The sequence below is a fragment of the Pseudophryne corroboree genome, chromosome 1 (genome assembly GCF_028390025.1).
Source record: "Pseudophryne corroboree isolate aPseCor3 chromosome 1, aPseCor3.hap2, whole genome shotgun sequence".
In the NCBI taxonomy this organism is placed as follows: domain Eukaryota; kingdom Metazoa; phylum Chordata; class Amphibia; order Anura; family Myobatrachidae; genus Pseudophryne; species Pseudophryne corroboree.
Window position 1 is genome coordinate 703,489,675 of NC_086444.1, and position 27,996 is coordinate 703,517,670.

The 27,996-nt window shown below is 44.6% G+C and overlaps 1 protein-coding gene across 1 annotated transcript in view; it reads left to right on the forward strand.

The window, feature by feature from the left end:
* Nucleotides 1-27,706, forward strand: part of LOC135045421 (protein-lysine 6-oxidase-like) — a 75,705-nt gene extending 47,999 nt beyond the window's left edge. Inside the window, exons 6-7 of the mRNA XM_063955303.1 lie at nucleotides 27,406-27,501; nucleotides 27,587-27,706. Coding sequence (XP_063811373.1) covers nucleotides 27,406-27,501; nucleotides 27,587-27,706 — 216 coding nt within the window. The remainder of the gene's footprint in view (nucleotides 1-27,405; nucleotides 27,502-27,586) is intronic.
* The last annotated feature ends 290 nt before the right edge of the window (nucleotides 27,707-27,996 follow it).

Sequence of the window (27,996 nt, forward strand, 5' to 3'; positions counted from 1 at the left end):
CCCGGCTTCCACTAAATCCACCGCATGACGCTGGGGCTCCACAGGCGGAGCTAGGCCCGGTGGGGGCGCGTCTCCGAAATTTCAGCCACAAGTGGGTTCACTCCCAGGTGGATTCCTGGGCAATAGAGATTGTGTCTCAGGGATACAAGCTGGAATTCGAGGAGATGCCCCCTCACCAATACCTCAAATCGGCCCTGCCAGCTTCCCCCTTAGAGAGGGAAATAGTGTTAGCTGCAATTCACAAATTGTATCTTCAGCAGGTGGTGGTCAAGGTTCCCCTCCTTCAACAAGGAAAGGGTTATTATTCGACCATGTTTGTGGTACCGAAACCGGACGGTTCGGTCAGACCCATATTGAATTTAAAATCCCTGAACATATACCTGAAAAGGTTGTTGACTTCTTCTGGATTAACTAAATTAACCATCTTGTTGCTGTTTGGGTTGTTAGGTAAAATTAATGAATGGAAAATGGATTTATAAAAATCAATTATTATTTATTCAAAGGGCCACGCCCGTATACAGGGGAGAGGTAGCATTCTCTCGTCCTGTGTCAAATCATTTAACAACCACATACACGTATCAACAATGAGTTTTATATAATACATAGTTACGCCCCTTTTGTATATCCCTCCCATATGATTTCATACCTCAGGAATACAATGTTAGGCAATAGAGTTATGCAATATTGGGACAATTGTCAAGAATACTAACAAGATACTCGTGAGCTTTCACTGTGTCCATATTAGGAATTACATCTGTACTCTATGAGCTTTTAGAAAGTGCGTATGTGGAAACAATACTTAGCAAACAAAGTTGTTTTTCTCGTCTCTCAGTGTGTAAAAAGTTCAAGATGAATTTGCTATATCATCTAGCTAGAAACAAGATGGATTCTCTTATGCTTCTACTAGTGAATATGAGAACCCTCTGTGATTATTGGGTGTATACATAATATACGTACTATCACGTAGTGCACACCATAACTGTTAGGCCTTCAGCAGGTTGCCTCTGTCCCAGTATTCGACAGCTCCACCCTTTGATCAGGGACATTATCCATGTGCCCTGTCATCTCAAGAGAATTTCTGGGAACGTATAGTTCACTAATAATCATTTCATGTAATATTGCTATTCTGCGTTTGACAGTAGTCTTCTAAATACAACATAGGCCGCACCTGTAGACAGTGAACATCAAATGAATGTCTATAATCACATCGGGGATACCAAAGAATAAACCTCATCACAGAATACATCATCACATACAATCACCTACAATATACTTAAAAAAACATTTTCCTAATCCTGAAAATTGAATACTAGGATTTAAACATTTATCTTTTCCAGTCCATATCATAATGCCTTGGTTAAAGTTCTTTTAGATCATGGACCTCCTTTATATACTTGGCATTACACGTATCAGGATCCGTAATGTCTTTGGTCAAATAAGCACAGCAGTGAGCTCAAAGTGCTGTTTCCGGAAATCAACAATATCCTCCAATTTGTGGTATTAAAAAAATGTAGAACAATATGGTATCGTAATAGTTCATGTCCAATGTCCTGGAATCATCATAAATGTCCACAGTTCTGGAATATCCTATCATAAAGTTCAATCATGTTATCAATAATTTAAATGAAATAAAACGTCAACTTCCAGTTGATTAATCATACGACTTCATTAGCCATAGGAGAACTTATTAGCCACCTTTACCACTTCGAGGTTTTATTGATACTCTGGTGGCAGGAACATGTTTCCTGATTACTGAGTCAATTACTCTTTTTAGGAATAGTTCATCCTGCAAGAAAACTTTTCTCAAGTTAATATATGTTTTTGTATAAAATTGCTAAATCAATCTTCTTAAATAACAAACATTTTTAGAATTAATAGGTAAACAATTATATATCATATCCTAAGGACATGGTGACAACTACCATTCCCCGTTATGTATGATATCTTCTTTTAACCTTTGAATCTACTCCTGGTAAAATACATATTAAATCATAAACTTTAATGAACATCATATGTAACCATTACTATATATATACCTAACTCATTATATCTAGCACATCTAGAAACCTTAGGTTAGTATATTGTAACAATTCTTTCACATTCCCTTAAATCAACCTTTTCTATCTACATAAGATCATTTTTTTTCCCTGTATTATTGACCTATTTTATTTCCACTAACTGAAATACACCCGATATGTGTAGCTAATATTATCACCAGTGGTTCTTTCTTGAGATACTATTGTATCTATACACATGTACCGTGTTTCACTATTATCACGAGTCACGACTCTATAAAGTTTTGGTAATCACATCAAATGTAAATTGCATAGAGAACTTTGGCCTGCTAGTGTCTATGTATACATATCTAACAATTATAATAGTCTTAAATAATGATTAGCAATACAATTTATATAGCTGCAGTACTTAAAATCTTTCCAACAATTAATGGTATTGCTGGACTGGATACTCCTCAGAATAATATCCTAAATTATTTAAATTACCCATGCATTAATCTATACATCTGTCTTCAAGTGGAGTATAATACTCACAACCACGTTTTTCAAAGTGTGTGTTCGTTACACCAGTCATAAATCCCTCTGGATTTCCTGCTTAGAAAAGAAAAGAGGAAGGAAGGGTCTTATTGAAATAATTCCCATCCACAATAATGGATGAGTACTCATACCTACACCACACGTTTGCTCGCTCTCTCTTCAAAGAAAAATAAATAAATTAAGTCCTAATGCTGTTATAAATAACGTCGCTCCCGTATACTTTCAGAAAAGTTAAAAGTTCTGTAGGATATTAGCTTATAAGCACATAGTCTATTATCAATGATCAGAATCATCTCTATCTTGATTGAAGAGTTCATTCAAATACAATTCTGTGGTAGTAACAGTAGTAAAAGTCTCTGTATCTCCATACAATAGTTTTTTAGTGTTAGGTTCCTTTAAGCTCTGGTCTCTGACCTTTTCATTTCATTGCAAGCTCATGGATCTAGGTGTCCTTCTTCTGCAGCCTTTGCAACGGCTGTATCAGAGTCAGCGGTACTTGCCAAGGACCATCCTATGCGATCTGTAATGGAACCAAAACATAAGCAACTTCTCACCATAACACCGTCTTCACTCTCTTAGTGATTGTCCTGTGCCGGACTGTGTGTTTTCGTGTTGGTTAAATATCTTTCCAAGGTTCTTGCAGCTTTTGATATTCTTGTAACTGTTTAAATAATTTGTGTGACACATTTGAATCGTCAAATCATTTTGTAGTTTTGAATCAGTCTCTGGATAATATATCTTTGCTGGATAACATATCTTTGCTGGATTCCAAAAAGAATAACAAAAAATGATATAGAAGAGAGACAAAGCAGAGGCTTAGGTGTAATTCTACCACTATTGAACCAACGATTGGACCATGCCATGATTCAAATTCTGCCTTTCCTGTCTCTTTTGTAGATTAATAATGCTTAATTCTTTAAACTTTCCTTGTCACATTATGACTTTTTATTCTCAACATTACACATATTAAACACAAAATATTTTTCAAACTCCTATAAACTCTTTCTATCAGTAAAGAAACTTTACTGTCTTTTGAAACAATAGCTCACACCTCTGGCCTTATTATTCATCTCTCAAAAACCCCCTTAACACCTGTTACACATACTATAGTTCCTTTTTTTTTTTTTTTTTTAGCATTAAACTATGTTGTATTAAAAATAAGAATTTACTTACCGATAATTCTATTTCTCATAGTCCGTAGTGGATGCTGGGGACTCCGTCAGGACCATGGGGAATAGCGGCTCCGCAGGAGACAGGGCACATCTAAAGAAAGCTTTTAGGATCACATGGTGTGTACTGGCTCCTCCCCCCATGACCCTCCTCCAAGCCTCAGTTAGGTACTGTGCCCAGACGAGCGTACACAATAAGGAAGGATCTTGAATCCCGGGTAAGACTCATACCAGCCACACCAATCACACTGTACAACTTGTGATCTGAACCCAGTTAACAGTATGATAACAAACGAAGTAGCCTCTGAAAAGATGGCTCACAACAATAATAATAACCCGATTTTTGTAACAATAACTATGTACAAGTATTGCAGACAATCCGCACTTGGGATGGGCGCCCAGCATCCACTACGGACTATGAGAAATAGAATTATCGGTAAGTAAATTCTTATTTTCTCTAACGTCCTAGTGGATGCTGGGGACTCCGTCAGGACCATGGGGATTATACCAAAGCTCCCAAACGGGCGGGAGAGTGCGGATGACTCTGCAGCACCGAATGAGGGAACTCCAGGTCCTCCTTAGCCAGAGTATCAAATTTGTAAAATTTTACAAACGTGTTCTCCCCTGACCACGTAGCTGCTCGGCAAAGTTGTAATGCCGAGACCCCTCGGGCAGCCGCCCAAGATGAGCCCACCTTCCTTGTGGAGTGGGCCTTTACAGATTTAGGCTGTGGCAGGCCTGCCACAGAATGTGCAAGTTGGATTGTGCTACAGATCCAACGCGCAATCGTCTGCTTAGACGCAGGAGCACCCATCTTGTTGGGTGCATACAATATAAACAACGAGTCAGATTTTCTGACTCCAGCTGTCCTTGAAATATATATTTTTAATGCTCTGACAACGTCCAGTAACTTGGAGTCCTCCAAGTCGCTAGTAGCCGCAGGCACCACAATAGGCTGGTTCAAGTGAAAAGCCGAAACCACCTTAGGGAGAAAATGAGGACGTGTCCGCAGTTCTGCCCTGTCCGAATGGAAAATCAGATATGGGCTTTTGTACGATAAAGCCGCCAACTCTGAAACTCTCCTGGCTGAAGCCAGGGCCAGTAGCATGGTTACTTTCCATGTAAGATACTTCAAATCTACAGATTTGAGAGGCTCAAACCAATGAGATTTGAGAAAATCCAAAACTACGTTTAGATCCCACGGTGCCACTGGGGGCACAATCGGGGGCTGTATATGTAGTACACCCTTGACAAAAGTTTGTACTTCAGGCACTGAAGCCAATTCCTTCTGGAAGAAGATTGATAAGGCCGAAATTTGAACTTTAATAGACCCCAATTTGAGGCCCATAGACAATCCTGCCTGCAGGAAATGTAAGAATCGACCCAATTGAAATTCTTCCGTTGGGGCCTTCTTGGCTTCGCACCACGCAACATATTTTCTCCAAATGCGGTGATAATGTTGTGCGGTCACTTCCTTCCTAGCCTTAATCAAGGTAGGAATAACTTCCTCTGGAATGCCCTTTTCTTTTAGAATCCGGCGTTCAACCGCCATGCCGTCAAACACAGTCGCGGTAAGTCTTGGAACATACAAGGTCCCTGCTGAAGCAGATCCCTTCTTAGAGGTAGAGGCCACGGATCCTCCGTGAGCATCTCTTGAAGTTCCGGATACCAAGTTCTTCTTGGCCAATCCGGAGCCACTAGTATTGTTCTTACTCCCCTTTTCCGAATAATTCTCAGTACCTTTGGTATGAGAGGCAGAGGAGGAAACACATACACTGACTGGTACACCCATGGTGTTACCAGAGCGTCCACAGCTATTGCCTGAGGGTCTCTTGACCTGGCGCAATATCTGTCCAGTTTTTTGTTGAGGCGAGACGCCATCATATCCACCTTTGGTTTTTCCCAACGGTTCACAATCATGTGGAAAACTTCCGGATGAAGTCCCCACTCTCCCGGGTGAAGGTCGTGTCTGCTGAGGAAGTCTGCTTCCCAGTTGTCCACTCCCGGGATGAACACTGCTGACAGTGCTATGACATGATTTTCCGCCCAGCGAAGAATCCTTGCAGCTTCTGTCATTGCTCTTCTGCTTCTCGTGCCGCCTTGTCTGTTTACGTGGGCGACTGCCGTGATGTTGTCCGACTGGATCAACACCGGCTGACCCTGAAGCAGCGGTTTTGCCAAGCTTAGAGCATTGTATATCGCTCTTAGCTCCAGTATATTTATGTGAAGAGACGTCTCCAGGTCTGACCATACACCCTGGAAGTTTCTTCCCTGTGTGACTGCTCCCCAGCCCCGTAGGCTGGCATCCGTAGTCACCAGGACCCAGTCCTGTATGCCGAACCTGCGGCCCTCTAACAGATGGGCACTCTGCAACCACCACAGGAGAGACAACCTTGTTCTTGGTGACAGTGTTATCCGCTGATGCATGTGCAGATGCGATCCGGACCATTTGTCCAGCAGATCCCACTGAAATGTTCGTGCATGGAATCTGCCGAATGGAATTGCTTCGTAAGAAGCCACCATCTTTCCCAGGACTCTTGTGCATTGATGTACTGACACAGTTCCTGGTTTTAGGAGGTTCCTGACCAGTTCGGATAACTCCCTTGCTTTCTCCTCCGGGAGAAACACCTTTTTCTGAAACGTGTCCAGAATCATTCCCAGGAACAGCAGACGTGTTGTCGGGGTCAATTGAGATTTTGGAAGATTCAGAATCCACTCGTGTTGCTGAAGCACTACTTGGGTTAGTGCTACACCGACTTCCAGCTGTTCTCTGGACTTTGCCCTTATCAGGAGATCGTCCAAGTAAGGGATAATTAATACGCCTTTTCTTCGTAGAAGAACCATCATTTCGGTCATTACCTTGGTAAAGACCCGAGGGGCCGTGGACAAACCAAACGGCAGCGTTTGAAACTGATAATGACAGTCTTGTATCACGAACCTGAGATACCCTTGGTGTGAGGGGTAAATTGGGACATGCAGATAAGCATCTTTTATGTCCAGGGACACCATGAAGTCCCCTTCTTCCAGATTCGCTATCACTGCTCTGAGTGACTCCATCTTGAACTTGAATTTCTGTATGTACAGGTTCAAGGATTTCAGATTTAGAATAGGTCTTACCGAACCGTCCGGCTTCGGTACCACAAATAGCGTGGAATAATACCCCTTTCCCTGTTGTAGTAGGGGTACCTTGACTATCACCTGCTGAGAATACAGCTTGTGAATGGCTTCCAATACCGTCGTCCTTTCTGAGGGAGACGTTGGTAAAGCAGACTTTAGGAACCGGCGAGGGGGAGACCTTTCGAACTCCAACATGTAACCCTGAGATACTATCTGCAGGATCCACGGGTCCACCTGTGAGCGAGCCCACTGATTGCTGAAAATCTTTAGTCGACCCCCCACCGCTCCTGAGTCCGCTTGTAAAGCCCCAGCGTCATGCTGATGGCTTTGTAGAACCCGGGGCGGGCTTCTGGTCCTGGGCAGGGGCTGCTTGCTGCCCTCTTACCCTTTCCTCTGCCTCGCGGCAGATAAGACTGTCCTTTTGCTCGCTTGTTTTTATAGGAGCGAAAGGACTGCGGCTGAAAAGACGGTGTCTTTTTCTGTTGGGAGGGGGTCTGAGGTAAAAAAGTGGATTTGCCGGCAGTTGCCGTGGCCACCAGATCCGATAGACCGACCCCAAATAATTCCTCTCCTTTATATGGCAACACTTCCATATGCCTTTTGGAATCCGCATCACCTGACCACTGTCGCGTCCATAAACTTCTTCTGGCAGATATGGACATCGCACTTACTCTTGATGCTAGAGTACAAATATCCCTCTGAGCATCTCGCATATAAAGAAACGCATCCTTTAATTGCTCTAGAGTCAATAAAATACTGTCCCTATCCAGGGTATCAATATTTTCAGTCAGGGAATCCAACCACACTACCCCAGCACTGCACATCCAGGCTGAGGCTATTGCCGGTCGCAGTATAACACCAGTATGAGTGTATATACTTTTCAGGTTAGTTTCCAGCCTCCTATCCGCTGGATCCTTGAGGGCGGCCGTATCAGGAGACGGCAACGCCACTTGCTTTGATAAACGTGTGAGCGCCTTATCCACCCTAGGGGGTGTTTCCCAGCGCGTCCTAACCTCTGGTGGGAAAGGGTATAATGCCAATAACTTCTTAGAAATTAGCAGTTTTCTATCTGGGTTAACCCACGCTTCATCACACACGTCATTCAATTCCTCTGATTCTGGAAAAGCTACAGGTAGTTTTTTCACCCCCCACATAATACCCCTTTTTGAGGTACCAGCAGTATCAGAGATCTGCAAAGCCTCCTTCATTGCCGTGATCATATAACGTGTGGCCCTGTTGGAAAATACGTTTGTTTCTTCACCGTCGACACTAGATTCATCTGTGTCGGTACCCGTGTCGACTGACTGAGGTAAGGGACGTTTTACAGCCCCTGACGGTGTCTGAGACGCCTGAGCCGGTACTGACTGGTTTTCCGGCCGTCTCATTTCGTCTACTGACTTTTGTAATGTACTAACATTATCACGTAATTCCATAACTAAAGCCATCCATTCCGGTGTCGACTCCCTAGGGGGTGACATCACCATTACCGGCAATTGCTCTGCCTCCACACCAACATCGTCCTCATACATGTCGACACACACGTACCGACACACAGCAGCCACACAGGGAATGCTCTAATCGAAGACAGGACCCCCTTAGCCCTTTGGGGAGACAGAGGGAGAGTTTGCCAGCACACACCAAAAGCGCTATAAATGTATATAAACAACCCTAAAAGGTGTTGTTTTTGTTATAAGCGCTTTTAATATATAAATATCGCCAATTTATGCCCCCCTTCTCTTTGTTACCCTGTTTCTGTAGTGCAGTGCAGGGGAGAGTCCTGGGAGCCTTCCTCACAGCGGAGCTGAGCAGGAAAATGGCGCTGAGTGCTGAGGAGAATAAGCTCCGCCCCTTTTCCGGCGGGCTTTTCTCCCGGGTTTTGAGAAATCTGGCCTGGGTTAAATACATACATATAGCCTTAATGGCTATATGTGATGTATTCTTTGCCACTAAAGGTATTTAATATTGCTGCCCAGGGCGCCCCCAGCAGCGCCCTGCACCCTCCGTGACTGGTCAGTGAGAAGTGTGTAGCAACAATGGCGCACAGCTGCCGTGCTGTGCGCTACCTTCATGAAGACTGAAGAGTCTTCTGCCGCCTGTTTCCGGACCTCCGATCTTCAGCATCTGTAAGGGGGGTCGGCGGCGCGGCTCCGGGACGAACCCCAGGATGACCTGTGTTCCGACTCCCTCTGAAGCTATGTCCAGTAGCCTAAGACTCCAATCCATCCTGCACGCAGGTGAGTTGAAAATCTCTCCCCTAAGTCCCTCGATGCAGTGAGCCTGTTGCCAGCAGGACTCACTGAGATTTAAAACCTAAAAAAACTTTTTCTAAGCAGCTCTTTAAGAGAGCCACCTAGATTGCACCCTGCTCGGACGGGCACAAAAACCTAACTGAGGCTTGGAGGAGGGTCATGGGGGGAGGAGCCAGTACACACCATGTGATCCTAAAAGCTTTCTTTAGATGTGCCCTGTCTCCTGCGGAGCCGCTATTCCCCATGGTCCTGACGGAGTCCCCAGCATCCACTAGGACGTTAGAGAAACAATGTTGTTTTTAATCAACCCAATCATCTGCAGTAAACATGCTATAGCTTTCTTTATCACCATCACGATCCCTCTTATTATCACATAATTTGTTATTTTGGTCCCATGCCAAAACACAATGTACACTTCTCCATTAAACTTCATCCCACCATAGAAAGCTTGTGAATCTATTTCATGTTAATTACCCTTAGATTTGCATAACTCATGACATTTCCCCTTAATGAAAATTGGCAACAACACTTTATTATTAATAATACTAATTCACTAATTCACCATCCCATTATCCCCTATGGATGCTCGAGAATTTTTTTTTCTCCTGTTAATCAGTTTTTTTCAATTCCTTTAAATGCAATGAAAAATGCGATGTAATCATTATAATTGTCTTACTCATCCACATTATATTCCTTATACTCCCCACTTTTGGGGGTGAGGAAGACAAGTATGCAGCTGTATCTAAGTTGTGGTGGATCCTGTGAATCATCAGCAGGAAACACTCTGAGCTGGGCATCACTATGCCACCAGAGGAAACCCTACCAGGATCTTGGACAGGAGAATCGGGTGACGAGGGTCAGTGAAGCAAGTAAAAGGACTGATACGCTGAATAAACCATCTGTGGTGGTGCCTAGGCTATTTTCAGCCTCGGACCCTTGTTGCTTCTTTAAGCTAGCCCAACGCAATCCCATTATATGGTGAGAGATTTACATCTATTGCACGGTCACTTTAACTGGTCCAGATTCACCCATGCACTTTATGTATGTAGTATGTCAGTGAGTTTATGTGTCCTAATAAACACATTTTTCACGGAACAAATCATTTGTTACAATTTCCCTGTTGGTTCATATATCCCCTATTGAATGAAGGGATATATCTTTAAATCTGAAATCCTTCTGTAAGCTACACTATTGCTATATTTTACTGTCAGAGGTAAAATGTACACATCATATACAATCTACTGCTTAACCTCAGTATTAAACCTATATACTCAGTATTAAACATATATGTTCTTGCTTATGCATAAGTGGATGGTTTGGCTCTGACTGTGTATCTATAATGTTTTATTCATGATAAAGTGTAATATTGTATTACCTTCTATAATTTCTTTGGTTATGAACTTAAATGTATGCATATAGCATTTCCAAAAAAAAAATTACTGTATCTAGAGATTTATCATCTGGTCATACATATCTATCTATCAATAAATGTATACCAAGGCTCCACCCTCTAAGGGTTTTAACTATCTTTGGCCTAGCGCCAAATAATGATCTAGGTAGTTAACTATGTCAGCACACCGTTGACTTTTGTCTTGCGACACCTTGTGTCCTTTTTCTGTAAGAAAACACAACTGTTTAGTATTTGACATCAATACTTCAAGTAATTTATAGCACAAAGGTATATCATCCACATACTGGTTACATTTCTTTACTTATCTCAACATATCATTCAGACTGGCCAGTCCACACAAACAATACGTTTTTTCATGCACACCCATTATGTGCTTCCAAGCAAACTTTTCTTGGACTGTGTCCATCCTATGGAATGCCTTGGCACATATACATATTCACAGAAAACTTTCAAACTTAACAACCCTCCTATTTTCTGTATAACTATTCTATACAATCATATCCCCACACTTCCTGGCTACGGAACCTGGTTCATCACTGCATATTGTGCAGTCCACTAAGAACTTTTGCAACGTATTATATCGATGCCTATACAATGAGATGGATTTTAGCAAGCATATTTTTTTTTTTTACCTCACGAACCCAGGGTAAGTGATATATAGATATGCTATGCATCCAACTTAATCTGTTCCTACTTTATTCTTCCTGGAATCTTTAGAAATACCTAATCCGTGATGTAGTATGATTTTACACTGTAACTTTTACATTAGGTTTCTTCCACATAACTTTGAAGAATTGTCTAAAAGTATGTTAATACTGGAATCGTAGTGATTAATTGCTTGTCGCAATGTTTGATTTACAGCATATACATTAAAGAATGCGTATTCCTTTATCTTTCCCTATGATTTTAGCTGCTGCTTTTACTGCTTTGAAAACTATATTCCCCGTCTAGTTCACCAGAGTTAGGGCGTTGTCTTCTTGACTGTCTGCCAAATGAAGATCTGTTAGCTTTAACGCTGTTAGCGTATCTCTAGCCCATATCTGTTGCTGGGATTTTTATTTTTATTTATTTCTGATTACAGTTATGCTGTAGAAAGAAATTGGCAGCATTTTCTACAGGTTATCTGGTAAAGACATTAATTTTTATATTAAAACTGGAGTAGATAGTTTGTATAACAAACATTTCTAGAGTATTGCTTATGCAGAGGTTCCCAAACTGTGTGCCGTAGCTCCCCGGGGTGCCTCGGACACTTGCAGGGGTTCCCTGGGTTGGTGGTCTAGTACCAATTCAAATTATCCAGTGCTGGTGGCTGCCAGTCACAAAATATGTGGCCAAACAGAAGCAAATATCCCTCACCACACAACTGACTCTAAGGATGACATATAAACGCCATCTACTTAATGTAATATCTATTTTTACATTTCTCAATAATACATTTTTTTTCCTAGGGGTGCTGTGAAAAAAATTCTGATATTCTAGGGCCACATGATTAAAAAATTTTGGAAACCACTGACTTATGCTTATTATGATCTATCTTGTTAGATGAAAAAAATCAAAGCTCACTGAACACTGTTTTTTTTTTCTTTACTGCGTCATGGCTTACACTGCTGCTGGAAAGGAGGGGGCACGTTTCTGCGCTAGCCCCCTAGCTCTCTGTGCTTTTACACAGCATTGGAAACTGAAGGGGTTTTCTTTTCTTTTTTTTTCTTTTCTGCTGGCAGACCTTCTCACAATATATTGCATTAAAGAATATTTGCGTATTAAACAATACCATATGGAAACTTCACTTCATAGTTAGATAGTAACATTAGATAAACACATATTTTTAACTACAGATCTGCCAAAAGCCATTTGAACACGGACATCAACTTTTGTTTCCTCCGTTCACAAATATATATAAACTTTATTTCAAAACTTGTAACCATGCCAATCACAGACAGAAGGTTTCCATTAGACACAGATCTGAGAATATACTTAACTGAACATTATGTTCCACACACAAAACACCGTAACACAAAAATTTAAATACAGTTTGCAAACTTCAATTTCTTGCAGATTTCAACAGTTTTGCCGATTTCAAAATACGCTTAGTATTGGTTGATCAGGCCAATATTATACAGCATGATTGAAATGCAAAACATAGACTGTACCCTTTGTCACAGTACTATGCAAAATTTGTGCTTCTATGGAATATTTCTTCCATACATGATATGCACACTTAGGGTTAATCCTCCCTGCCCTTCCCATACGCTGGAAAAATTCGCAATCCCTGCAATTTTTCACACACGCGACACGTCTGTCAACTGGGAAGCTGCAGTAGATCCTCTTATCACAACTACAATCACAAAGCAACATGCTTAGGTTATGCTTAAAACAACCAGCAGCTCTTAGCAGCTCAGTATTGCAATATATAGTTACACTCAAATACATATAATCCCTATAACCTCGGGTTGTTCACTCTATTTATTTAAAGTACTCTTCATACACACGTGTAGCTGACTAACAAGGGAGGTGGTCTATGTGCTTTTTACTTTATTTGGCCCTTGGTCCAAAGCACTTATTCACGCAATCATTCATAGAGTGAAAAAAAAACCCTGGTTACTGTTTCTTTGCCCAAATACAAACTTTGAATTAATTTTGGTATTCTTATTTACATGCAACAGCATCTGTCAATCATCATTTCCGAGTTACTTGGTCCTTCAACCGATTTGGACATAATTTTGGTATTAATTTTACAAACAAGCAACAACAAACAGGTCCCTGAGTTATTTTACTAGTTTTTTGTCAATCTCTCCACTAATTCTCATATTATAAAAAATACAGTCACACAGACAGCTGGCAGGTATAGAAACAGCATGTACTGGAATACAGCACATACCATGGTATTCTATACTTACCAGTGCTGTAATGATTTGGGATGTTCCTTCCATCATCAGCTGCTGGCTGGCTGGCACACCCCTTTGAGAATTTGATGAAGAGATCGAGATCTATAGTTCCAACGATTGCGAGCCCCCATCTGTTGACTTCTTCTGGATTAACTAAATTAACCATCTTGTTGCTGTTTGGGTTGTTAGGTAAAATTAATGAATGGAAAATGGATTTATAAAAATCAATTATTATTTATTCAAAGGGCCACGCCCGTATACAGGGGAGAGGTAGCATTCTCTCGTCCTGTGTCAAATCATTTAACAACCACATACACGAATCAACAATGAGTTTTATATAATACATAGTTAGGCCCCTTTTGTATATCCCTCCCATATGATTTCATACCTCAGGAATACAATGTTAGGCAATAGAGTTATGCAATATTGGGACAATTGTCAAGAATACTAACAAGATACTCGTGAGCTTTCACTGTGTCCATATTAGGAATTACATCTGTACTCTATGAGCTTTTAGAAAGTGCGTATGTGGAAACAATACTTAGCAAACAAAGTTGTTTTTCTCGTCTCAGTGTGTAAAAAGTTCAAGATGAATTTGCTATATCATCTAGCTAGAAACAAGATGGATTCTCTTATGCTTCTACTAGTGAATATGAGAACCCTCTGCTGCTGTGATTATTGGGTGTATACATAATATACGTACTATCCCGTAGTGCACACACATAACTGTTAGGCCTTCAGCAGGTTGCCTCTGTCCCAGTATTCGACAAGGTTCAAGTTCAAGATGGAATCGCTCATAGCGGTCATCGCAAGCCTGGAAGGGGGGGATTTTATGGTGTCTCTGGACATAAAGGATGCATACCTTCATGTCCCCATTTATCCACCTCATCAGGCGTACCTCAGATTTGTGGTACAGGATTGTCATTACCAATTCCAGACGTTGCCGTTTGGTCTCTCCACGGCACCGAGAATATTTACCAAGGTAATGGCGGAAATGATGGTGCTCCTGCGAAAGCAGGGGGTCACAATTATCCCGTACTTGGACGATCTCCTCATAAAGGCTAGGTCCAGAGAGCAGTTGCTGATCAGCGTAGCACGCTCTCGGGAAGTGTTACAACAGCACGGCTGGATTCTAAATATTCCGAAGTCGCAGTTGATACCTACGACTCGTCTGCCCTTCCTGGGCATGATTCTGGACACAGACCAGAAGAGGGTTTATCTCCCGATGGAAAAGGCTCAGGAGCTCATGACACTGGTCAGAGACCTATTAAAACCAAAACAGGTGTCGGTGCATCACTGCACGCGAGTCCTGGGAAAGATGGTGGCATCATACGAGGCCATTCCCTTCGGCAGATTCCATGCGAGAACCTTTCAATGGGATCTGTTGGACAAGTGGTCCGGATCACATTTTCAGATGCACCGGCTGATCACCCTATCCCCCAGGGCCAGGGTGTCTCTCCTGTGGTGGCTGCAGAGTGCTCACCTTCTCGAGGGCCGCAGATTTGGCATTCAGGACTGGGTCCTGGTGACCACGGATGCAAGCCTCCGAGGGTGGGGGGCAGTCACACAGGTAAGAAATTTCCAAGGTCTGTGGTCAAGTCAGGAGACTTGCCTTCACATCAATATCCTGGAACTAAGGGCCATATACAACGCCCTACGTCAAGCGGAGACCCTGCTTCGCGACCAATCCATTCTGATTCAGTCAGACAACATCACCGCAGTGGCTCATGTAAACCGCCAAGGCGGCACAAGGAGCAGGGTGGCGATGGTGGAAGCCACCAGAATTCTTCGCTGGGCGGAGAATCACGTAAGCGCACTGTCAGCAGTGTTCATTCCGAGAGTGGACAACTGGGAAGCAGACTTCCTCAGCAGGCACGACCTCCACCCGGGATAGTGGGGACTTCATCAAAAGTCTTCACGCAGATTGCAAGTCGGTGGGAACTGCCACAGGTGGAGATGAATGCATCCCGCCTCAACAAAAAGCTACAGAGGTATTGCGCCAGGTCAAGAGACCCTCAGGCGATAGCTGTAGGCGCACTAGTGACACCGCGGGTGTTCCAGTCGGTTTATGTATTTCCTCCTCTTCCTCTCATACCCAAGGTGCTGAGAATCATAAGAAAAAGAGGAGTGAGAACAATACTCATTGTTCCGGATTGGTCAAGAAGGACTTGGTATCCAGATCTGCAAGAAATGCTCACAGAGGACCCATGGCCTCTGCCTCTAAGACAGGACTTGTTGCAACAGGGGACCTGTCTGTTCCAAGACTTACCGCAGCTGCGTTTGATGGCATGGCGGTTGAACGCCGGATCCAAGCAGAAAAAGGCATTCCGGATGAAGTTATTCCTACGCTGATAAAGGCTAGGAAGGACGTGACGGCTAAACATTATCACCGTATATGGCAAAAATATGTTGCTTGGTGTGAGGCCAGGAATGCCCCACGGAGGAATTCCAGCTGGGCAGTTTCCTTCACTTCCTACAGGCGGGAGTGACTTTGGGCCTAAAATTGGGTTCCATTAAGGTCCAGATTTCGGCCCTGTATATTTTCTTTCAAAAAGAACTGGCTTCTCTGCCTGAAGTGCAGACGTTTGTAAAGGGAGTGCTGCATATTCAGCCCCCTTTTGTGCCTCCAGTGGCACCTTGGGATCTGAACGTGGTGTTGAGTTTCCTGAAGTCACACTGGTTTGAACCACTTAAAACCGTGGAGTTAAAATATCTCACGTGGAAGGTGGTCATGCTATTAGCCTTGGCTTCGGCTAGGCGTGTGTCAGAATTAGCGGCTTTATCACATAAAAGCCCCTATCTGGTTTTCCATATGGACAGAGCAGAATTGAGGACCCGTCCACAGTTTCTGCCTAAGGTGGTGTCATCTTTTCATATGAACCAACCTATTGTGGTGCCTGTGGCTACTCGTGACTTGGAGGATTCCGAGTTACTAGATGTGGTCAGGGCTTTGAAGGTTTATGTAGCCAGAACGGCTAGAGTCAGGAAAACTGAGTCGCTGTTTATCCTGTATGCATCCAACAAGCTGGGTGCTCCTGCTTCAAAGCAGACTATTGCTCGCTGGATCTGTAACACGATTCAGCAGGCTCATTCTGCGGCTGGATTGCCGCTGCCAAAATCAGTTAAAGCCCACTCCACAAGGAAGGTGGGCTCTTCTTGGGCGGGTGCCCGAGGGGTCTCGGCATTACAGCTTTGCCGAGCAGCTACTTGGTCAGGTTCAAACACTTTTGTAAAGTTCTACAAGTTTGATACCCTGGCTGAGGAGGACCTTGTGTTTGCTCATTCAGTGCTGCAGAGTCATCCGCACTCTCCCGCACGTTTGGGAGCCTTGGTATAATCCCCATGGTCCTTACGGAGTCCCCAGCATCCACTAGGACGTTAGAGAAAATAAGATTTTATTTACCGTTAAATCTATTTCTCGTAGTCCGTAGTGGATGCTGGGCGCCCGTCCCAAGTGCGGACTTCTTCTGCAATACTTGTATATAGTTATTGCTTGCATAAGGGTTATGTTATAGTGCATCAGGGTTGATCTGATGCTCTGTTGTTGTTCATACTGTTAACTGGGTAAGTTTATCACAAGTTATACGGTGTGATTGGTGTGGCTGGTATGAGTCTTGCCCTGGATTCCAAAATCCTTTCCTTGTACTGTCAGCTCTTCCGGGCACAGTTTCTCTAACTGAGGTCTGGAGGAGGGACATAGAGGGAGGAGCCAGAGCACACCAGTATCCAAATTCTTTCTTAAAAGTGCCCTGTCTCCTGCGGAGCCCGTCTATTCCCCATGGTCCTTACGGAGTCCCCAGCATCCACTACGGACTACGAGAAATAGATTTACCGGTAAGTAAAATCTTTATATATATATATATAAAATATTATACGGGAGCATGCAAAGAATCCCTAATTTTGAGTTGGGGGTGAGGGGAAGGACTTGGACGGGATAAGAGGGGGGAGCCCAAAGCATTTTGTTGCTTCTGGGCCCACCGCTCGCTAGTTCCGCCACTGTATACGATGGTGTTTCCCTTTGATAAAAGGCAGTAATTTATAACAGGGTCCTTCTCAATTTCTATGAAGGTTTTTGGGAGGTAATCTTGTATAGCAGGGGTGGCCAACCCGCGGCTCTCGAGCTCTTTCATCCGCCGCATGCGGCTCAGCCGGCTCCTGGGCACCCCTTCCCCCTTGCTGCTCACTGCGCTGCTGCTGTCTGTGAGGGGAGGAGAGCGCAGCGTGCGCCTCTCCTGCCCCTCGCGCTCTGGTGGCTGTGTCTCTCTTCAATTCAGCGCCAGTCCGTGAGCCAATCCGAGCTCGCGAACCGGCAGCTGATTGGCTCACGGACCGGCGCTGAATTGAAGAGAGACACAGCCGCCGGAGTGTGAGGGGCAGGAGAGGCGCACGCTGCGCTCTCCTCCCCTCACAGACTTTCCGCCGCTTGTGTGGAATCTCCTCTAACCTAAGCGAATGTCCACGTGTCCTCTGTGCTGATCTTACCAAAAAGGTCCCACGCAAGCTCTGTGTATTGTCCCCTTATATATTTGTAGATGTTGATCATGTCCCCTCTTCGTCTGCTCTTTTCCAGTGTAAACATGCCTAGCCTTTCAAGCCTTTCCTCATATTCCAGTGTCTCCATGCCCTTAATTAGTTTGGTCACCCGCCTCTGAACCTTTTCTAGCTCGAGGGATATCCTTTTTGTAGTATGGTGCCCAAAATTGTACACAGTATTCAAGATGTGGCCTCACTAGTGATTTATATAATGGGAGTATAACACTCTTGTCCCTTGCATCAATTCCCCGTTTTATGCATGCTAATATCTTATTAGCCGTCTTTTCTGCAATCCTACTTTGTGTACTGCTACTTAGTTTGCTATCTATGTGAACACCTAAGTCTTTTTACAGTACAGAATCCCCTAATATTACTCCATTTAGTATGTAGGTGTTATTTTTGTTCTTGCTACCACAGTGCATTGCCTTACACTTGTCTGTATTGAAGATCATTCTCCATTTAGCTGCCCATGCTTCTAGTTTAACTAAATCGTTCTGAAGAGACTCAGCATCCCCCTCTGTATTTATAACCTTACAGAATTTGGTATCATCTGCACAAATTGACACCATGCTCTCTAGACCTACTGTTAGGTTGTTAATGAAAATGTTGAATAATAGTGGTCCTAGTACAGACCCTTGTGGCACACTACTTAGCACTTCAGTCCAATTTGAAAATGATCCATTAACCACAACGCGCTGCTCCCTATTATCTAACCAATTTATGACCCAAGTGCATATTGTGCTCCCTAGCCCTGTTTCTTGTAGCTTATAGATGAGGCGCATGTGTGGTAGTGTGTTGACCGCTTTGGCAAAGTCTAAAAAGATTACATCCACCTCCTTACCCTGATCAAGGTTCGCACTTACCGTTTTATAAAAGCCAAGTAAGTTGGTTTGACATGATCTGTCCTTCACAAATCCATGTTGATTCCTTTTAATGACCTTATTGGCTTCAAGGAACTTCTGAATACTATCCCTTAGAATATCTTCCAATACTTTCCCCACTATAGATGTAAGACTAACTGGTCTATAATTACCCGGTTCAGCTCTACTTCCCTTTTTGAATATTGGCACTACTTCCGCTATACACCAGTCTTTGGGAACCATACCTGATATAACTGAATCTTTGAAGATCAAAAATAGCGCTCTTGCTAGTTCAGAGGGAAGCTCCATAAGAACCCTTGGGTGAATTCCATCGGGACCAGGTGACTTTTTAATCTTTAAATGTTTCAATCGGTCACAGACAACCTACTCACTTAAATAAGCACTTAGCAGTTGAACATTATCTTTGTTGAGATTGTGTGTTAGTCCCTGCATTTGGTCCTCTCTTGTAAATACCATTGAAAAAAACTCATTACATTTGTCCGCTATGTCATTATCATTTTTGATTAAGACTCCCAACTTGTCTTTTAAAGGCCTATACTCTCCTTCTTTAATCTCTTGCTGTTGATGTATTTAAAAAATATTTTGTGATTTGCTTTGCTTTCCTTTGCTACTAGTTTTTCAGTTTCTACTTTAGCCTTCCCGTCAAATTTGTATTTTTTTGCGCATTAGTCCCTTTATCTTTTTGTTAAGCCACATTGGTTTGGGATTTTTATTCCTTTTTTTGCTGCTCGTGGGAATAAATCTGCCAGTATTTTTAACTAGTAGTGATTTTAATACTTCCCATTTCTCCGTAGTATTATTTCCTAGAAACAAAATTTCCCATTCAATGTCCCTGAAAGCTTACTTCATCATGTCAAAGTTGGCTTTGCTAAAGTTTAGAGTCCTAGTTGAGCCAGTATAGGACTGCTTATGAAAACGGATATTGAATGTGACCATATTGTGGCTGCTGTTTCCTATGGGCTCCCCTACTATAATATTTGATACCAATTCCCCATTGTTTGTTAATACCAAGTCTAAGATTGCATTGTACCTAGTTGGTTCCTCGCTTAATTGAACTAAGTAGTTATAATTTAGTGTGTTTAAAAACATATTGGGGGTCATTCCGAGTTGTTCGCTCGCAAGCTGCTTTTAGCAGCTTTGTACACGCTAAGCCGCCGCCTACTGGGAGTGAATCTTAGCTTATCAAAATTGCGAACGAAAGATTAGCAGAATTGCGAATAGACACTTCTTAGCAGTTTCTGAGTAGCTCCAGACTTACTCGGCATCTGCGATCAGTTCAGTCAGTTTCGTTCCTGGTTTGACGTCACAAACACACCCAGCGTTCGCCCAGACACTCCTCCGTTTCTCCAGCCACTCCCGCGTTTTTCCCAGAAACGGTAGCGTTTTTTAGCACACACCTATAAAACGGCCTGTTTCCGCCCAGAAACACCCACTTCCTGTCAATCACATTACGATCACCAGAACGAAGAAAAAACCTCGTAATGCCGTGAGTAAAATACCTAACTGCATAGCAAATTTACTTGGCGCAGTCGCACTGCGGACATTGCACATGAGCGACTAATCGCTCCGTTGCGACAAAAAAATAACGAGCGAACAACTCGGAATGACCCCCATTACCCCTAGCAGTATCACGTGAATTATTTTTCCAATTTATCTCTGGATGGTTAAAATCTCCCATCACTACTATGTCTCCTACTCCTGCTGCTCTTTCAATTTGCTTCAGTAACAATTCCTCATCAGACACATTAATACCAGGAGGCCTGTAGCATAACCCCAATATTAACTTTTTTATTCCTTTATTTCACTATATTCCAGTATTTACAGTCCCTTCCTGAATATCTTCCCGTATATCAGGTTTTAAAAACAGCTTTGCGTAAAGACACACCCCTCTACCCCGTTTATTTAATCTGTCTCTCCTGAACAGTGTATAACCCTCTATATTGACTGTCCAATCATGACATTCATCCCACCAAGTTTCAGTAATGCCTATAATATCATACTGTTTGCTTGCTGCAAGGATTTCTAGTTTCCCTTTTTACCTGTAAGGCTTCTAGCATTTACATACATACAATTAAGATAAGCATTTCCCCTTGTGCTAGGGACATCATTCTCCTTATGCAGCAACGATGACCTGTAATCGTCATTAGTTAGTGTTTTGGTAAAACCTTTTTTAATACCTTTGTTAATACTCTTGCCGGCTGCTCTTTGCCTCCCCCCTATTCCTCCCCCATTTCGTTCACTACCACCATCCCCACTATTCTCACTGCATGACCCGTAGTTTCTAGCTAAACCCTCCCCCCTGGCTCCTAGTTTAAAATCTCCTCCAACCTTCTAACCATCCTTCCTCCCAGCACCGCTGCCCCCTCCTCATCCAGGTGCAATCCATCACGACAAAAAAGATGGCGCCTGACTGAAAAGTCCGCCCAGTGTTTTAGGAACACAAACCCCTCTTTCCTGCACCAATCCCTAAGCCACACTTACCTCCCTAATCTCCCTCTGCCTCCCTGGGCTAGCGCGTGGCATGGGTAATAATTTGGAGAATATTACCTTAGATGTCTTTGCCTTAAGTTTCTTGCCTAATTCCCTATAGTCTTTCTTAAGGACATCCCACCTTCCACTAACTTTGTCGTTGGTGCCAACATGCACCAAGACTGACAGGTCATTCCCAGCCCCTCCCAACAATCTATCTACCCAGTCCGCGATGTGCTGTACCAGAGCACCCGGGAGACAACAGACTGTACGGCAATCACAGTCCCGGTAGCAGATTGCTCTATCTATCTTCCTGATAATGGAATCCCCTACCACCACAGTAGGAAATTGGATTGTAAACGCCACTACAGAAGTGCAATGGTAATAATAAGAATTTACTCACCGGTAATTCTATTTCTCGTAGTCCGTAGTGGATGCTGGGTACTCCGTAAGGACCATGGGGAATAGACGGGCTCTGCAGGAGACTGGGCACTTCTTTAAAGAAAGATTAGGTACTATATCTGGTGTGCACTGGCTCCTCCCTCTATGCCCCTCCTCCAGACCTCAGTTAGGGAAACTGTGCCCGGAAGAGCTGACATTACTAGGAAAGGATTTGGAATCCAGGGTAAGACTCATACCAGCCACACCAATCACACCGTACAACTTGTGATAACTATACCCAGTTAACAGTATGAACAACAGCTGAGCCTCATACAACAGATGGCTCAGAACAATAACCCTATAGTTAAGCAATAACTATATACAAGTATTGCAGAAGTCCGCACTTGGGACGGGCTCCCAGCATCCACTACGGACTACGAGAAATAGAATTACCGGTGAGTAAATTCTTATTTTCTCTGACGTCCTAGTGGATGCTGGGTACTCCGTAAGGACCATGGGGATTATACCAAAGCTCCCAAACGGGCGGGAGAGTGCGGATGACTGCAGCACCGAATGAGCAAACTCAAGGTCCTCCTCAGCCAGGGTATCAAACTTGTAGAATTTTGCAAACGTGTTTGATCCCGACCAGGTAGCAGCTCGGCAAAGTTGTAAAGTCGAGACCCCTCGGGCAGCCGCCCAAGAAGAGCCCACCTTCCTCGTGGAATGGGCTTTTACTGATTTAGGATGCGGCAGTCCAGCCGCAGAATGTGCAAGTTGAATCGTGCTACAGATCCAGCGTGTAATAGTCTGCTTAGAAGCAGGAGCACCCAGCTTGTTGGGTGCATGCAGGATAAACAGCGAGTCAGTTTTTCTGACTCTAGCCGTCCTGGAAACATAGATTTTCAGGGCCCGGACTACGTCCAGCAACTTGGAAGCCTCCAAGTCCCGAGCAGCCGCAGGCACCACAATAGGTTGGTTCAAATGAAACGCTGATACCACCTTAGGGAGAAATTGGGGACGAGTCCTCAATTCTGCCCTGTCCATATGGAAGATCAGATAGGGGCTTTTACATGACAAAGCCGCCAATTCTGACACACGCCTAGCCGAAGTCAAGGTCAAAAGCATGACCACTTTCCACGTGAGATATTTCAACTCCACGGTCTGAAGTGGCTCAAACCAATGTGATTTTAGGAAATCCAACACAACGTTGAGATCCCAAGGTGCCACTGGAGGCACAAAAGGGGGCTGAATATGCAGCACTCCCTTAACAAACGTCTGAACTTCAGGCAGTGAAGCCAGTTCTTTTTGAAAGAAAATAGACAGGGCCGAAATCTGGACTTTTATGGATCCCAATTTTAGGCCCATAGTCACTCCTGACTGTAGGAAGTGCAGAAATCGACCCAGCTGAAATTCCTCTGTTGGGGCCTTCATAGTCTCACACCAAGCAACATATTTTCGCCATATGCGGTGATAATGTTTTGCTGTCACATCCTTCCTAGCTTTTATCAGCGTAGGAATGACTTCAACCGGAATGCCCTTTTCCATCAGGATCCGGCGTTCAACCGCCATGCCGTCAAACGCAGCCGCGGTAAGTCTTGGAACAGACAGGGCCCCTGCTGTAGCAGGTCCTGTCGGAGCGGCAGAGGCCAAGGGTCCTCTGAGATCATTTCTTGTAGTTCCGGGTACCAAGTTCTTCTTGGCCAATCCGGAACGATGAGTATAGTTCTTACTCCTCTTTCTTATTATCCTCAGTACCTTTGGTATGAGAGGAAGAGGAGGGAACACATAAACCGACTGGGACACCCACGGTGTCACTAGAGCGTCCACAGCTATCGCCTGAGGGTCCCGTGACCTGGCGCAATATCTTTTTAGCTTTTTGTTGAGGCGGGACGCCATCATGTCCACCTGTGGCCTTTCCCAACGATTTACAATCAGCTGGAAGACTTCTGGATGAAGTCCCCACCTCTCCCGGGTGGAGGTCGTGCCTGCTGAGGAAGTCTGCTTCCCAGTTGTCCACTCCCGGAATGAACACTGCTGACAGTGCTATCACGTGATTCTGCGCCCATCGGAGAATCCTTTGGCTTCTGCCATTGCCATCCTGCTTCTTGTGCCGCCCTGTCGGTTTACATGGGCGACCGCCGTGATGTTGCCTGACTGAATCAGCACCGGCTGGTTTTGAAGCAGGGGTTTTGCTTGACTTAGGGCATTGTAAATGGCCCTTAGTTCCAGAATATTTATGTGTAGGGAAGTCTCCTGACTCGACCATTGTCCTTGGAAGTTTCTTCCCTGTGCGACTGCCCCCCAACCTCGGAGGCTTGCATCCGTGGTCACCAGGACCCAGTCCTGTATGCCGAATCTGCGGCCCTCGAGAAGATGAGCACTCTGCAGCCACCACAGCAGAGACACCCTGGCCCTCGGGGACAGGGTGATCAGCCGATGCATCTGAAGATGCGATCCGGACCACTTGTCTAACAGATCCCACTGAAAGATCCTTGCATGGAACCTGCCGAAGGGAATTGCTTCGTAAGAAGCTACCATCTTTCCCAGGACTCGCGTGCAGTGATGCACCGACACCTGTTTTGGTTTCAGGAGGTCTCTGACCAGAGATGACAACTCCTTGGCCTTCTCCTCCGGGAGAAACACCTTCTTCTGTTCTGTGTCCAGAATCATACCCAAGAACAGCAGACACGTCGTAGGAACCAGCTGCGACTTTGGGATATTCAGAAACCAGCCGTGCTGTTGTAGCACTTCCTGAGATAGTGCTACTCCGACCAACAACTGCTCCATGGACCTCGCCTTTATAAGGAGATCGTCCAAGTACGGGATAATTATAACTCCCTTCTTTTGAAGGAGTATCATCATTTCGGCCATTACCTTGGTAAATACCCTCGGTGCCGTGGACAGACCAAACGGCAACGTCTGGAATTGGTAATGGCAGTCCTGTACCACAAATCAAAGGTACTCCTGGTGAGGTGGGTAAATGGGGACATGTAGGTAAGCATCCTTGATGTCCAGTGATACCATATAATCCTCCTCTTCCAGGCTTGCAATAACCGCCCTGAGCGATTCCATTTCGAACTTGAACTTCCTTATATAAGTGTTCAAGGATTTCAAATTTAGAATGGGTCTCACCGAACCGTCTGGTTTCAGTACCACAAACATTGTGGAATAGTAACCCCGTCCCTGTTGAAGGAGGGGAACTTTGATTATCACCTGCTGGAGGTACAGCTTGTGAATTGCCGCCAGTACTACCTCCCTTTCCTTGGGAGTAGCTGGCAAGGCTGATTTGAGGTAACGGCGAGGGGGAGACGTCTCGAACTCCAGCTTGTATCCCTGAGATACCACTTGTAGAACCCAGAGATCCACCTGTGAGCGAACCCACTGGTCGCTGAAGTTCCGGAGACGGGCCCCCACCGCACCTGGCTCCACCTGTGGAGCCCCAGCGTCATGCGGTGGACTTAGTGGAAGCAGGGGAGGATTTTTGTTCCTGGGAACTGGCTGTCTGGTGCAGCTTTTTCCCTCTACCCCTGCCTCTGGGCAGAAAGGACGCGCCTCTGACCCGCTTGCCTTTCTGAGGCCGAAAGGACTGTACTTGATAATACGGTGCTTTCTTAGGCTGTGAGGGAACCTGAGGTAAAAAGTCGACTTCCCAGCTGTTGCTGTGGATACGAGGTCCGAGAGACCGTCCCCAAACAATTCCTCACCCTTATAAGGCAAAACCTCCATGTGCCTTTTAGAATCAGCATCACCTGTCCACTGCCGAGTCCATAATACTCTCCTGGCAGAAATGGACATTGCATTAATTCTAGATGCCAGCCGGCAAATGTCCCTCTGTGCATCCCTCATATATAAGACTACGTCTTTAATATGCTCTATGGTTAGCAAAATAATGTCCCTGTCAAGGGAATCAATGTTATCTGACAGGGAATCAGACCATGCCGCTGCAGCACTACACATCCATGCTGAAGCAATAGCAGGTCTCAGTATAGTACCTGAGTGTGTATACATAGACTTCAGGATAGCCTCCTGCTTTCTATCTGCAGGCTCCTTTAAGGCGGCCGTATCCTGAGACGGCAGTGCCACCTTTTTTGATAAGCGTGTGAGCGCCTTGTCCACCCTAGGGGATGTCTCCCAGCGTAACCTATCCGTTGGCGGGAAAGGGTACGCCATTAGTAACCACTTAGAAATCACTAGTTTCTTATCTGGGGAACCCCACGCTTCTTCACACAATTCATTTAACTCATCAGATGGGGGAAAAGTCACTGGCTGCTTTTTCTCCCCAAACATAATACCCTTTTTTGTGGTAACCGGGTTAATGTCAGAAATGTGCAACACATTTTTCATTGCCGTAATCATGCATCGGATGGCCCTTGTGGATTGTACATTTGTCTCATCCTCGTCGACACTGGAGTCAGACTCCGTGTCGACATCTGTGTCTGCCATCTGAGGTAGCGGGCGTTTTTGAGCCCCTGATGGCCTCTGAGATGCCTGGGCAGGCGCGGGCTGAGATGCCGGCTGTCCCAAAGCTGCGTCATCGAACCTTTTATGCAAGGAGTTGACACTGTCGGTTAATACCTTCCACATATCCATCCACTCTGGTGTCGGCCCCGCAGGGGGCGACATCACACTTATCGGCACCTGCTCCGCCTCCACGTAAGCGTCCTCATTAAACATGTCGACACAGCCGTACCGACACACCGCACACACACACAGGGAATGCTCTGACTGAGGACAGGACCCCACAAAGTCCTTTGGGGAGACAGAGAGAGAGTATGCCAGCACACACCAGAGCGCTATATAACAGAGGGATATACACTAATACAAAGTGAATTTTCCCCCAATAGCTGCTTATTATCACAATTGCGCCTAAATTTATGTGCCCCCCCTCTCTTTTTTACCCTTTCCGTAGTGTATACTGCAGGGGAGAGCCTGGGGAGCGTCCTTCCAGCGGAGCTGTGAAGAGAAAATGGCGCTGGCTGTGCTGAGGAAGATAGCCCCGCCCCTTCTCCCGCTTTTTTAATAATATTTATGGCGGGGGATTAGGCACATATACAGTTTAGAACTGTATTATGTGCATTTTGCCAAGTAAGGTATACTAATTGCAGCCCAGGGCGCCCCCCCCCCCCCACCCTGCACCCACCAGTGACCGGAGCGTGTGGTGTGCTGTGGGAGCAATGGCGCACAGCTGCAGTGCTGTGCGCTACCTTATTGAAGACCGGAGTCTTCAGTCGACGATTTTCTCTGGAATCTTCCGTCTTCTGGCTCTGCAAGGGGGACGGCGGCGCGGCTCCGGGAACGGACGATCGAGGTCGGGCCCTGTGTTCGAACCCTCTGGAGCTAATGGTGTCCAGTAGCCTTAGAAGCACAAGCTAGCTGCAAGCAGGTAGGTTTGCTTCTCTCCCCTAAGTCCCACGTAGCAGTGAGTCTGACTGAAAATAAAAAATCTAACAAATACTTTCTTTTCTAGTAAGCTCAGGAGAGCCCACTAGGAGCACCCAGCTCTGGCCGGGCACAGATTCTAACTAACTGAGGTCTGGAGGAGGGGCATAGAGGGAGGAGTCAGTGCACACCAGATATAGTACCTAATCTTTCTTTAAAGAGTGCCCAGTCTCCTGCGGAGCCCGTCTATTCCCCATGGCCCTTACGGAGTACCCAGCATCCACTAGGACGTCAGAGAAATTCTGATTGTACTGTGCTACAGAATGTAATGGTGCTATATAAATAAAAGAATAAGCAATACAATATGTTCACATTCCAGGGGCTGAGCCCAGGATGCTATGACACATATCATGCCAATATTGATTGTCAGTGGATTGATATCACAGATGTTCCCCCAGGGAAGTATATTCTTAAGGTGAGTAGATGTGATAAACCTTTTCATCTGTGTTAAATAACTGATGAAACATGTTGTACATACCTTATCACATTTTATATTACAGGTTTCTGTGAACCCCAATTTCCAAGTCATGGAGTCTGATTTCACCAATAATGCAGTGCGATGTGACCTGACATATGCTGGAAGTCATGTGATAACTCGTAACTGCCGGCTGTCCAGGTAATAAAGGAATATGGGTCATATCAGAACAAAGGGAATTTGTTTGTCAACATATGCAAAATAAGATTTTACTCACCGGTAAATCTATTTCTCGTAGTCCGTAGTGGATGCTGGGAACTCCGAAAGGACCATGGGGAATAGCGGCTCCGCAGGAGACTGGGCACAACTAAAGAAAGCTTTTAGGTCACCTGGTGTGCACTGGCTCCTCCCACTATGACCCTCCTCCAAGGCTCAGTTAGGACACTGTGCCCGGACGAGCTGACATAATAAGGAAGGATTTTGAATCCCGGGTAA